Source organism: Ailuropoda melanoleuca, chromosome 16, assembly GCF_002007445.2.
Source record: "Ailuropoda melanoleuca isolate Jingjing chromosome 16, ASM200744v2, whole genome shotgun sequence".
In the NCBI taxonomy this organism is placed as follows: Eukaryota; Metazoa; Chordata; class Mammalia; order Carnivora; family Ursidae; genus Ailuropoda; species Ailuropoda melanoleuca.
In genome coordinates, this window is record NC_048233.1 from 86092240 (window position 1) to 86104747 (window position 12508).

The 12508-nt window shown below is 59.2% G+C and overlaps 1 protein-coding gene across 2 annotated transcripts in view; it reads right to left on the reverse strand.

The window, feature by feature from the left end:
- Nucleotides 1-258: 258 nt before the first annotated feature.
- Nucleotides 259-12508, reverse strand: part of UNC93B1 (unc-93 homolog B1, TLR signaling regulator) — a 12602-nt gene continuing 352 nt past the window's right edge. Inside the window, exons 2-11 of one of the 2 annotated variants that reach the window (XM_034644874.1) lie at nt 12276-12417; nt 11605-11758; nt 6571-6732; nt 6225-6357; nt 5802-5895; nt 5131-5255; nt 4405-4587; nt 3652-3925; nt 1508-1626; nt 259-1020 (exon numbers count right to left, since the gene is read on the reverse strand). In XM_034644874.1, coding sequence (XP_034500765.1) covers nt 694-1020; nt 1508-1626; nt 3652-3925; nt 4405-4587; nt 5131-5255; nt 5802-5895; nt 6225-6357; nt 6571-6732; nt 11605-11758; nt 12276-12417 — 1713 coding nt within the window. In that variant the 3' untranslated portion in view covers nt 259-693. The remainder of the gene's footprint in view (nt 1021-1507; nt 1627-3651; nt 3926-4404; nt 4588-5130; nt 5256-5801; nt 5896-6224; nt 6358-6570; nt 6733-11604; nt 11759-12275; nt 12418-12508) is intronic. The other variant, XM_034644875.1, reaches the window with a different exon arrangement.

Below are 12508 nucleotides of genomic sequence, written 5' to 3' on the forward strand. Positions count from 1 at the left end.
AATGCCGGACGGGTAGACTCCTCACACCCTCCGCTCTGGCCCCCGCAGGCCAACCCAGGCGCTTCCCCGTTCCGGGGGGACGGGGTAGGACTGGCGAAAACAAGCAGGGGTGGGAGGGGCGGGGCTTCCAGGAGGAAGGACAGCCCGATGGGCGGGGCGACCCTCCCCCTCATTGGGGGTCCAGGGGTCCGACATCAGCGGCCCAGCGGGCACACATCCGGGGCGCTCTCCTTACTCCCACAGCCTGACACTTCCCAGTCGAGACAATACAAAACCTCTTTATTTCTCATTTTCTATAAAAAGTCGTGCCTCTTACGGACGGCGGGGATAGGATGCGCGAGGCGCGCGACACACCCTGCCGAGGCCCGTGGCCGGGAGCAGCGCCGGGGCGGGACTGGGGGACCGGCCGCGGCAGGAGGACCCCGTCCCTTCTCGGACCTGGGGAGGGGCCGCGGGGGAGAGCGTGGGGAATCGGCTGTGCTGCCTCTCCAACCCTAGGCCTGGCCCAGGGGTCTTAAAGCTCCTCACCGCGCAGGGCGGCTGTGGGCCGGTCCCACGTGGCACATGGCCCGGGGCTCCGGGACGTTCCTGAACCTGCGGTCCGGGGAGGAGGTCCTTCCTGAAGGTGGCGCAGTCACAGGGGCCCCCGACCTGAGATGCGGTAAACCGAGGCCGGCGAGTAGGCTGGACCCCTCACTGCTCCTCAGGCCCGTCGCCTCCCAGGGCCTGTTCGTAGGGGCAGGGCCGGCGGGAGAGGCCGACTGGTTCCGGGCCCGGCCGGGGCCCCGCGGGCGGCGCCTCCTCCTCCACGCCGTCCCCCGGGCAGCCGCCGCCGTGCTCGCCCTCCGCGTCGCTCTCGTCCGAGTTGTCCTCCTCCAGGTAGCGGTAGCCGCGCACCTTGTGTTGTGGCCGCGGGATGCGGGGCTGGCGCGGGACCGCGCCCCGCTGCAGCTTTCGCTCCATCCACAGGTACGAGGCGGCGGCCCCCACCAGCGTCAGCAGCAGCACCGCCAGCTTGGCCTGCGCGCACAGACAGGAATGCAGGGGACCCGCGGGCCACCGAGCCCTCGCCTTTCCGGGCCACCCCTCGTGGGACAGGCCCACTCGCGTCCTGCATCTCCTGGCGCGGCTCCTCCTCTGTCGCGACACCTCAGCTTCCTCCGCACCCTCCCGCGGACAAGGCTCAAAGCCCAGCTGTGTCCTTCACGGGGCCAAGACCACTGTGTCCCTCACGCGCAGGCACCGTAAGAAATGCCTCTCCGAGGATTTTGACCATAACCCACAGCCAAATACAATTCCCCATCATAACAGTACACACACATAGAAGCACCATATTCGGCTCTCTTCTATTCTATTTCACTTTTTCAAACGTTGGCGAGACCTGCTGAACGGACCCACCGGTAGGTGGGAGCAGAGAATGAGGAAGCCCGCCCCCTGCAGGCCAGAATGACGCTCCGCATCCAGCTCCGAGCTGACACCACCCTCCTCCCACCACGCTCAGGCTCACCTTCATGGGCAGGCTGGAGCCCAGGTACACAACGAAGATGGCCACCGCCTGCCACCAGTGGTAGATGGTGAAGATGAAGTCTTGCCTTTCTTTGTCCTCATACAGGATCCCCAAGAGCGCTGCAGGTGGGCAGGACAGTGTCATCATCGGGAGCCCGCAGTGGCTGATCTCCCACCTGGGCCCCGCCCTAGGCCCAGCGTTGGGCGGGTCTCCTCCCTTGGCCTTGGAGCTCCTAGAAAGCCTTTGTGAACAGGTCCTCGCCTGCCCCCTGGTGGACGCCCAGCTTATTAGGCCATCTGGGGAGCTGAGCAGAGGCAGGAACAGGAAAGGGGGGTACAGCTGGGCCTCACTCTAGAGCACATGTGTGGCCACAAAAGTAGAAAGCTCTATGTGCAGTCATCTCCTGTTCTCTCTGGGACCGCGGGTGCATAATGCCAGGCCTTCGGGGGCTTGTCTCTCCTCACCCTGGGCTCAGGGAGGGCAAACTGCTTACAGCAACAAACTTGCTGCAAATCAGACCTGAAGTTGGGAGGTTTGTACTATTTCTCAAGGAATCCTCCCTGGTGGGGCGCCTGGGTGGCACAGCGGTTGAGCGTCTGCCTTCGGCTCAGGGCGTGATCCCGGCGTTATGGGATCGAGCCCCACATCAGGCTCCTCCGCTATGAGCCTGCTTCTTCTCCCACTCCCCCTGCTTGTGTTCCCTCTCTCTCTGTCGAATAAATAAATAAAATCTTTAAAAAAAAAAATCCTCCCTGGAGTGGGAAGAAAGAGTGGACAGGGAGTCAGGAGATGCAGGTTTTTCTTTCAGGCCTGTAAAGTGCAGAGAATTAGCACGGAGATGAGGATTCAAATGTTGGCTCTAGGAATGACTCAGGTAAGTTAACTCCATGGCCAGTTTTCCTGCCTGTAAAATGAGATGACATGTATTATATGTTGTGTTCTGAGGTTTTAATGCGAGAAAGGTCGCACAGCACCTGGCAAATTGCACCATCACCATCACTAAGGACATTAACATCCCTGCCCTAAGGCCTTGCAGTGTGACTGTATCCGTTGGGGCTGCTGGGAAGGGACACAGGGCCCCCAGGGTTCACAAGGAGGGGGGAAAAAGCAGAGCTGGGCAGGCAGAAGGGGATGCCAGGTCCAGGCCCAAGTCCAGACTTGTCGTGGACACGAGCTACCCCGGCTGGATGCTACCCAGAGCTGGCTGCCTCGAGCAGCGGCCAAGAGAGTGTGGCCCAGAGTGTGGGGCTCCGTGCCTGATGACAAGTACAGATGGCTGACTCTCTGATGGGGGGGGGGAAGTGCAAGGGTCTCCTGAGCCAGCCCCTGACCTGTCCACAGCAGGCGTGCCCTCCACCACACCACACCTCCAGGGGTGACGTTCAAAACTGTTGACAGCACTGGCCCATCAGAACAGACGCTGATGTGGGAGCCCATAGACCGGCTGTGTGTCACTGGCATATGCCCACCTGTGGGCCGCCGAACTCTGACCCACCCTTTCTTTTCTGCAAACAGGGCTGGCTCCACTTCCCAATGCCCCTACCCCAGCAGCCCAAACTCAGGGCGTGCACCCTGCCGCTCTGCAGACTGGGGTTGGGGCTTCATGCCTGCTCCCAGGAGTGTGGCCCTAACTGCTCCTGAACCCTGGAGTGTGGGCAGGGCCACCTGCCGCTTCCCATGCTCCCCAGAGCACAGACTGGCTGGCAATCTGCTCCCAGTGTCATGAAAACTATGCCAAGGTGGGCCCTGTCCTCTGGTATGAAAGCAAAGTACCCTCAATGTGTTTTTCCTGCTGTCCCTCAGGGGTGCCCACAGAGCGCCAAACCTACTCCATGGAGCCACAAGACCTCACACTAACCCCTCAGTGTCCACAGGGCCCCAAGCTTACCCCGGGGTGTCCACAGGATGTCCATGGCATGCAACTCCCATACCTGCCCCCGGTGTGTCCACAGCCCCCCCCATCTGTCCCTGCAGTCCTTCCACTCCTGGAGTGTCCACAGGGATCCCCACCTACCTCCACTGTAACAGACCCCCAGGGTACTCATGGGGTCCCATGTCTGTCCCTGGGATGTCTGTGCTTCTCCCCAACCACCTGAGGTAGCCACAGGGTCCCCTGTCATCCCAGTGCCCACAGCTATACTCACTGCTGAGCCCGGTCTTATTGAGGCCGCTGCCCACACCCCAGAGGACAGCTGCTACACAGAGGACCCACATGTGTCGCAGGCCCCGAGGTGTGGGGGCCCAGAAGAAGAGGCCGAGGGTAAGCAGCAGGTGCAGCCCGGCCCCAGCCACCAGGGGCACCGGGCGCGGCAGCCACAGCCCCAGCAGGCCTAGGACCGAGGAGGCTGAGGCGCCCAGGCTGTAAGCCACGAGGAGGTAGGCCAGGCGTTCCAGCCCTACCGAGCACACACCATAGCCCTGCCGGGGGGACAAGGGTGAGTGTTAGAGGTCAGCTGGCCCAGGCTCTGGCCGTCCGCACGCGAGGGCTTTAGGCCATACCCTGTCCTCTCTGGGCCACCTGAGGGCTAACTCCCTCCAAGGTTCAAGGGAAGGTTCTGAAGGCACAGAGAGGAGAAAAGGCTAGGAGAGTGTCTCCAGACAACAAGGCTGCACCCCGCATGGAACCACGCTTTATGGGCGTTATGCCAGCTCAACCGTGTAACGCCTCTGGGAGTAAGCATCCCTGCTGGAATCACTTCACAGGTAAGGAAACTGAGGCCCAGAGAGCTTAAAATAATTTGCCTAAGACAGAGGGGGAATGGGGGAAGCCAGGGAAGAGAAGAAAGAGGGAGGGAGTATCTGGGCCACACTCAAAACTTATTCATCTTTTATCCGAACTACAAATTTCACCGGAAGTCTTGTATTTTATCTGGGAAAGCTATGCAGCCTGCGCTTACCAGGGCGAGACCAGTGCAGGCAAAGAGCACCTCGAAGCCGCTGTAGATGAAGAAGGGCACCAGGTGCCGCAGGCGGAAGTCGCGCACGTGCTTGAAGGGCAGCTGGAAGATGTTGCCCCAGCCCACGCTGCGCAGGTCGATCTCCTCAGTCGGCCGGTAGGCGGCGCCGCACAGGCCCAGCACCTGCGGACCCGCAAGCTGAGCCGGTGGGCTTGGGCGGGGGAGGCAGGGGGCAGGGCGCAGGGGGCAGGGCGGCTGGGCCCCCTGGGCCCTGGTCCCGCCCAGACATAACCACAGCCCTGGGCCCCGCCTCCCAGCCCCGGGCCCCGCCCCCAGACGCACTCAGGGATCTCGGCCTGGATTCCCAGCTCCGCCTCCAGGAGGAGGCCACACCCAGGCCACGCCCCCAACACCTTAGTTTTGCTTCTCCGTTCCACCCCCAGCCCCGTCCTCTCAGACCCTGTCTCCAGCTACGCCCCGGCCCAGGCTTGGTTCCCTTCCCCTTGGCCTCTGGGATTCCAACTCCAGGTTCAGTCCCGAGCCCCTAGCCTGGCTTCTAGGTTCAGGCCCCCTCCCCAAGGACTCAGCCCTGGCTCCCAGCTCAGACCAGGACTCCAAGCCATAACCTAGCCCAGGCTGCCACCAATGAGCCCAGATCGCACCCCTTTCTACCTGCCTCGGTCCCCAGACTTCATTGACTCCGCCCCACCCCATCCCGGGCCGCACCAGCAGCATGGCCAGGAAGGCCACCGCCATGAGCACACTCTCCACCACAATGAGGTTTCCACTCCGTGGTAACGTCCGCAGAACGGTCTTGTTGAAGCCAATAAGGATACCCTGGCTGTTAGTACCTGGAGAGAGGCGGGCGGGGGACCGGGAGCAGAGCATACTGTAAACTCAACCACAAAGAAATGCAGCAGGGCTGGCGGGTGGAGGCGAGGGTTAGAGGTGATGGGTGAGGGCAGTGCTCCAAAAGGCAGGGTTCATTTGCGGAGCAGTTTGGGGAGGTGAGGGCCACTGGGGCTGGACGAGCAGCAAAGAGAGAAGTGCCTCCCCCGCCCTTGCTGCTCTAGTGCCTGGAGGCCAAATGGGGGGGTGCCAGTCCATCCCCAAACCCCATACATTCTCCCTGCAGTGACTGAGCTCTGAGGGTATGCGTGGCCCTGAGAGATATGCCCCAGAAGCCTCAGCCCAGATGGCATCTCTTCCAGGCAGCCTTCCCTGATGCACCCTGTCCCCACGAGGCTGGGTCTGATGTCCTAACTGCATACTCCTACAGGGCCCTATGCCTTGCCCACTAGGCTCTCAGCCCTCTCTGGGCACTCTCAAGAGCCCAGTGTCCACTGGATGACTCAACGGGGGAGGGGAGCAGGGAACCCCACCCCATGAGGACTAACCGCAGCTCTGCACGCTGAAGAGTGTGTGGTTCAGGTCATACAGGTAGTGGTTCAGGAAGTAGATCATGGGCAGCTGGGCACAGGCGAAGCTTAGCTGTGGGCAGGAGGGCAGCTTGGGCCGGGCTCAGAACGAGGAAGGGGGCACAGGCATGATCTGGAAGGGGTCTGGGCACAGCCTTGGCAGAACAGGGGCCCTCCCACCTCTGGGGGCAGCCTCATGGCAGGAAGGAATGCCCAGTGCAGAAGGACTTTCTCCTGCACAGGGAGGGGATGAGGTCTCAGTCGCTAGAGGTAAGTAAGCAGAGGTTGGGCTCAAGAAAGGGCAGTGGGACTAGAGGGATGAAAAGACTGTGGGATGGGCTCCAATGTATGGGTTCTGGGCCTGGAATACCCTCTCCCAATGGCCCCATAGGTGGTACTCACATGGAAGAAGCTATAGAAGATCGCTTGGAAGACCAGGAGATACGGCGCATGGGAACCCCGTGGAGGGCGCTGCTGGGGGCCCTGCTCATCCCGCTCCTTATAGTGGGAGTATTCGTAGTACTTCTGGGCCATCCTGGACCACAAAGGAGAGAAAGCTTACCCCAGTCCGACCTCTACCAGATGTCTCTGCTTCCTGCACCCAGGGCTATGGGCTATGTCTCACGGACGGGGAAACTGAGGCCCGAAAGGCAGAAAGCACTGCCCAAGTTCCCCCGGCTAAGGTTGGCAATGCAGCAGAGACTCAGCCAGGTCTCCAGCCTCCCGCCCTGACGCCCACCAGGCTCACCTGGTGATGTAGTTGCCCATGGAGGCCCAAAGAGGCACGATGGCCATGCCCAGGGCCACAGCGGAGGGCACAAGTGTGTAGTAGCGCTCCCAGTAGTTGGTGGAAACGAAGAGGGCATAGATGCCCACAGCCAGGAACATCATCCACTTTGTGCCAAAAAACCTGTGGGCAGTGGGAAGATGCTGGCACCACGGGCCTACCCAGACTCCTGTGGCCACGACAGGGTGCCACGGCCCCAGGGCCCAGCTCGGGACGCGGCGTGAGGTGGTGAGCAATGCCTGGCCTTGGAGTCGGGGGCTCTAAGATGCAGGAGCAGAGATATGGACTTGCTGGTGGTCGCAGGGGAGCCCTGTGTCCACACACCTCAGTTTTCACAGCTTCATGTGGGCACAGAGCCCGAACCACAAGCCTCTCGTGGCCACTGAAAGGACGGAGGGAGAAGAGGGAGGGAGGAGTAACGAGTCCATGGTCTATGGGCACATCCAGCCCTCCTTTGTGTTCTGGGCTGACTGGCCAATCCCCCTTCTCCGTCCAGTCTCATGTGCTGTGCCTTCAGGGTGCCCAGGAACATAACCCAAACCTGGGCAAGGAAACGAGGACCGGGGATGGGTCAGTGGCAGGGCCAGTATCGCTTCCTCCCTGCCCACTGCTCTCGCAGTCCCACTGTGGTCATCTGGGAAGTTTCTTCCCCATTGGCTCCTAGGACAACAGCATTGCTGACTCTGAGAAAATGTCGCACTGTGTTTAAAGGTGGTTGCCCGGGATGCCTGGGTGGCTCAGTCGGTGAAGCAGCTGCCTTTGGCTCAGGTCATGAACCCAGGGTCCTGAAATCGAGTCCTGCATCAGGCTCCTTGCTCAGGGGGGAGACTGCTTCTCCCTCTGTCTGCCGCTCGCCCTGCTTGTGCTCTCTCTCTCTCTCGCTGAGAAATAAATAAAATCTTTTTTTTAAAAAAAGTATCCCCCCAAAAAAGAAAAAGAAATAAAGGTGATCGAGCAGTGGCAGGATAAGGACTCCTTCAGGGTGTGAAGGTTCGTCAGGCCAACAACCACTACCAGGAACTCTGGGTTTTGAGTATTTGTGCTTATTAGTTCTTTTCTTCGCCTTGGTTTCCAGGAAGCTCAAAGCCAAATGAACATAATTTTCTGATAGACTTACTTTCTCTTCTATTACAGGGCCCTGGTTCTTTCATTAACCATATTTTGCCATGAAATAAATACAGGCAGCCCACTCTGATCTGTTTGGGGGGAGGGCAAGTCACAAAAAATGTACTGTACATTTTGATGGAGTAAACGAGCAAAAAGTAAAAATACTAACACTCATTGCTGGTGAGACTGTGGTTTAAAAAATGATGCACACGGCCCGTGGTCATGCAGACTGGCATAGCCCTTGAGAAAATCAGCCTGGTAGTTTGGGCAAGGAGCAAGGTTGGGGTGGGGGACTCAAACTTTCAGACTGCCGGGTGCTGCCTGTGGGACTTGGGCAAGCTGCTGAATGTCTCAGCTTCTCTGTGTCTGTTAGAGCACCTGCCTCGGATTGCAGGGAATGAGGTCGCATTTACAAAGTGCCCGGCACACGGGAAACAAAAAAGGAGTTAGCTGTTATTATCAATAGTGATATGTTTTAAGAGCCATAAAGCCTTTCATAAACCTCTACTCTACTAAGGCCACTGCTAGACATTTATCATAGCAATTTTTTTTTTTTTTTAAATTTTAAGAAGGAAAGAGCTAGGGGCACCCTGGGTGGCTCAGTCGGTTAGGCGTCTGATTTCGGCTCAGGTCATGATCTCAGGGTCCTGGGATCGAGCCCGGCGTCCCGCTGGGCACTTAGTGGAGAGTCTGTTTCTCCCTTCCTCCTCCCTTTACCTCTCCCCGTGCTCGTGCTCTTTCTGTCTCTCAAATAAATAAAATCTTTAAAAAAAAAAAAAAGGGAAGAGCTACAAGCACAAAGTGAATGTGCAGAAAGGAGAGGGGGCTGAATGTCCAACTCAGGCGCGGCTGGGTGCCCCCATCTCTGCAGAAGGTGCTACCCTCATAAAGTCCTCAGTGTGAAGACTGAGGAGCTGGCCAAGAGGTGCGCAGTGAAAGGAAAGAAAGTAAAAGTGAACATCGCTCAGGTGACGAGGACATAAAGGTTACCCATCCGTGCTGGGGGAACAACAAACAGCTGATTTACTGGCGGGCGTAGGAAGGATTTTCTTTTTTCTGATTTCAGTTATGATTCTAATGCTGTTTGTACAATTATGTTAAAGGAGTTTTGGGGTTTGGATGGGTGTTTGTTTCTTGTTTGTTTGTTTTTTGGTTTAAGATAGAGGAACTAAAACCCATCTAACTTGTCTGCTAGTCTCTGGGTCTCATCTGAGCAGAGACCTACCTCCTGGTGGGGAGGGTACCCGTAGAGGGGAGTTTTGCCCCAGCCAGGAGGCTGGACCAGATGCCTCCAAGGTTCGGGTCCGGGGTAAACCCTCTGGGGCACCTACCCAGCCATGCCTTTTCAGTGAGAAATGTCCCTCAACACGGACACTGACACGGACAGCTGATCAGGCCAGGCTTGATGCCTGGGCCTTGCTGGCTGATGAGATTCTCTCCAGAGATTCCATAGCCCTGATCCCAAAGTGACCAAAGGTCACATGCTGTAGCTCCAAGCCATGGAGGAGGGCACAAAGGCAATGCCATGCGAGGCAAGCTGAGGGAAGGAACAGGAGTGAATTTCTGTTGTGTCAAATGTGCCCTCAGGTGAAGCTCCTGCTTCCTTCCCCAAACCCGGGTTCTACCCTTCTCTCTCACCCCTCCAGGTAGGCAAGGCTTCTCCCCAGCTCCCTGCCCCCAAGAACACCCTGGGCCAACAGCCCTTGCATCCCCACAGCATCTGAGAGACGGCCCAGCCCTGCTGGGGACAGCAGCACCGCACCTGATGAGCACAGGTGTGTAGAGCAAAGCGGCGATGGGCGTCACGTTGATGCCCATCAGCATCTTGCTGTCGATGTCGGGCAGCCCCATGTTGCCGTACTTCACCTCGCGGTAGGTCTCATCATAGTGCAGGATCAGCTGCATCTGCAGGAGGCCTGGGGATGGGGAGTGGGCATGACGGGGCAGCCTAACTCGCGGCGACAGAACGGAGGCTGGCACACGAGCTTGAAGGGAGCTCCGGTCACCAAAGGAGTCCCCGCTTCCAGTGCCCTTGAGGACAGAGAGGGCTGCCCGAACTGGGCCAAGCGTCCTGACAGCCAGCGGCAGCGCCAGCCACGTGAATCCAGAGACCCTCCTCCCCCCACGTGCAGCGCTCCAGATCTGGGAGGCCGCGCACCTGCCCAGGGCGCCCAGTCCTGCCCACACGCTCACGAAGGCTCTGGCTGGGAACCAGGAACGCTGCACAGTGACCCCCCCCCCCCGCTCCGGGCGCTGGGGCCACAGCTGCAGCTGCGAGGAGGCATTTGGGGAAGTGAAAGAGGAAGTGAGGCCAACTGGCTCCTAAGGTTTCTCCTTCCCGGACCGGGGCCGGGAAGGGAGGCCGGGGCGGGAAGCCGAGGGTTCTAGCGCGCGAGCCCGCGGGGCCGCCTACCCAGGTAGACGCCGTAGGTGAGCATGCAGCCCGTGCTGGCCGCCAGCACGTTCTTGAGCACGCCCAGGCGCTTGCGGCGGTAGTAGCGGCGCTCCTCCTCCTCCTCGTTGTAGTTGGGGTACGCGCCCACCAGTTCGTCCAGCTGCGGGGCACGCACGGCGCTCACACCCGGGCAGGCGGCCCGGGGGAGGCATCGCACCCGCACCANCATAAACCTCTACTCTACTAAGGCCACTGCTAGACATTTATCATAGCAATTTTTTTTTTTTTTTAAATTTTAAGAAGGAAAGAGCTAGGGGCACCCTGGGTGGCTCAGTCGGTTAGGCGTCTGATTTCGGCTCAGGTCATGATCTCAGGGTCCTGGGATCGAGCCCGGCGTCCCGCTGGGCACTTAGTGGAGAGTCTGTTTCTCCCTTCCTCCTCCCTTTACCTCTCCCCGTGCTCGTGCTCTTTCTGTCTCTCAAATAAATAAAATCTTTAAAAAAAAAAAAAAGGGAAGAGCTACAAGCACAAAGTGAATGTGCAGAAAGGAGAGGGGGCTGAATGTCCAACTCAGGCGCGGCTGGGTGCCCCCATCTCTGCAGAAGGTGCTACCCTCATAAAGTCCTCAGTGTGAAGACTGAGGAGCTGGCCAAGAGGTGCGCAGTGAAAGGAAAGAAAGTAAAAGTGAACATCGCTCAGGTGACGAGGACATAAAGGTTACCCATCCGTGCTGGGGGAACAACAAACAGCTGATTTACTGGCGGGCGTAGGAAGGATTTTCTTTTTTCTGATTTCAGTTATGATTCTAATGCTGTTTGTACAATTATGTTAAAGGAGTTTTGGGGTTTGGATGGGTGTTTGTTTCTTGTTTGTTTGTTTTTTGGTTTAAGATAGAGGAACTAAAACCCATCTAACTTGTCTGCTAGTCTCTGGGTCTCATCTGAGCAGAGACCTACCTCCTGGTGGGGAGGGTACCCGTAGAGGGGAGTTTTGCCCCAGCCAGGAGGCTGGACCAGATGCCTCCAAGGTTCGGGTCCGGGGTAAACCCTCTGGGGCACCTACCCAGCCATGCCTTTTCAGTGAGAAATGTCCCTCAACACGGACACTGACACGGACAGCTGATCAGGCCAGGCTTGATGCCTGGGCCTTGCTGGCTGATGAGATTCTCTCCAGAGATTCCATAGCCCTGATCCCAAAGTGACCAAAGGTCACATGCTGTAGCTCCAAGCCATGGAGGAGGGCACAAAGGCAATGCCATGCGAGGCAAGCTGAGGGAAGGAACAGGAGTGAATTTCTGTTGTGTCAAATGTGCCCTCAGGTGAAGCTCCTGCTTCCTTCCCCAAACCCGGGTTCTACCCTTCTCTCTCACCCCTCCAGGTAGGCAAGGCTTCTCCCCAGCTCCCTGCCCCCAAGAACACCCTGGGCCAACAGCCCTTGCATCCCCACAGCATCTGAGAGACGGCCCAGCCCTGCTGGGGACAGCAGCACCGCACCTGATGAGCACAGGTGTGTAGAGCAAAGCGGCGATGGGCGTCACGTTGATGCCCATCAGCATCTTGCTGTCGATGTCGGGCAGCCCCATGTTGCCGTACTTCACCTCGCGGTAGGTCTCATCATAGTGCAGGATCAGCTGCATCTGCAGGAGGCCTGGGGATGGGGAGTGGGCATGACGGGGCAGCCTAACTCGCGGCGACAGAACGGAGGCTGGCACACGAGCTTGAAGGGAGCTCCGGTCACCAAAGGAGTCCCCGCTTCCAGTGCCCTTGAGGACAGAGAGGGCTGCCCGAACTGGGCCAAGCGTCCTGACAGCCAGCGGCAGCGCCAGCCACGTGAATCCAGAGACCCTCCTCCCCCCACGTGCAGCGCTCCAGATCTGGGAGGCCGCGCACCTGCCCAGGGCGCCCAGTCCTGCCCACACGCTCACGAAGGCTCTGGCTGGGAACCAGGAACGCTGCACAGTGACCCCCCCCCCCCCCCCCCCCCGTAGGAGTGGTGCCCACAGTGGCATTAAGCAGGACACGTTTATGGGACCTCATCTCCCTTTTAANAAGAGGAAGTGAGGCCAACTGGCTCCTAAGGTTTCTCCTTCCCGGACCGGGGCCGGGAAGGGAGGCCGGGGCGGGAAGCCGAGGGTTCTAGCGCGCGAGCCCGCGGGGCCGCCTACCCAGGTAGACGCCGTAGGTGAGCATGCAGCCCGTGCTGGCCGCCAGCACGTTCTTGAGCACGCCCAGGCGCTTGCGGCGGTAGTAGCGGCGCTCCTCCTCCTCCTCGTTGTAGTTGGGGTACGCGCCCACCAGTTCGTCCAGCTGCGGGGCACGCACGGCGCTCACACCCGGGCAGGCGGCCCGGGGGAGGCATCGCACCCGCACCAGGAAGGCCCCGGGTCCCCCCCCCCAC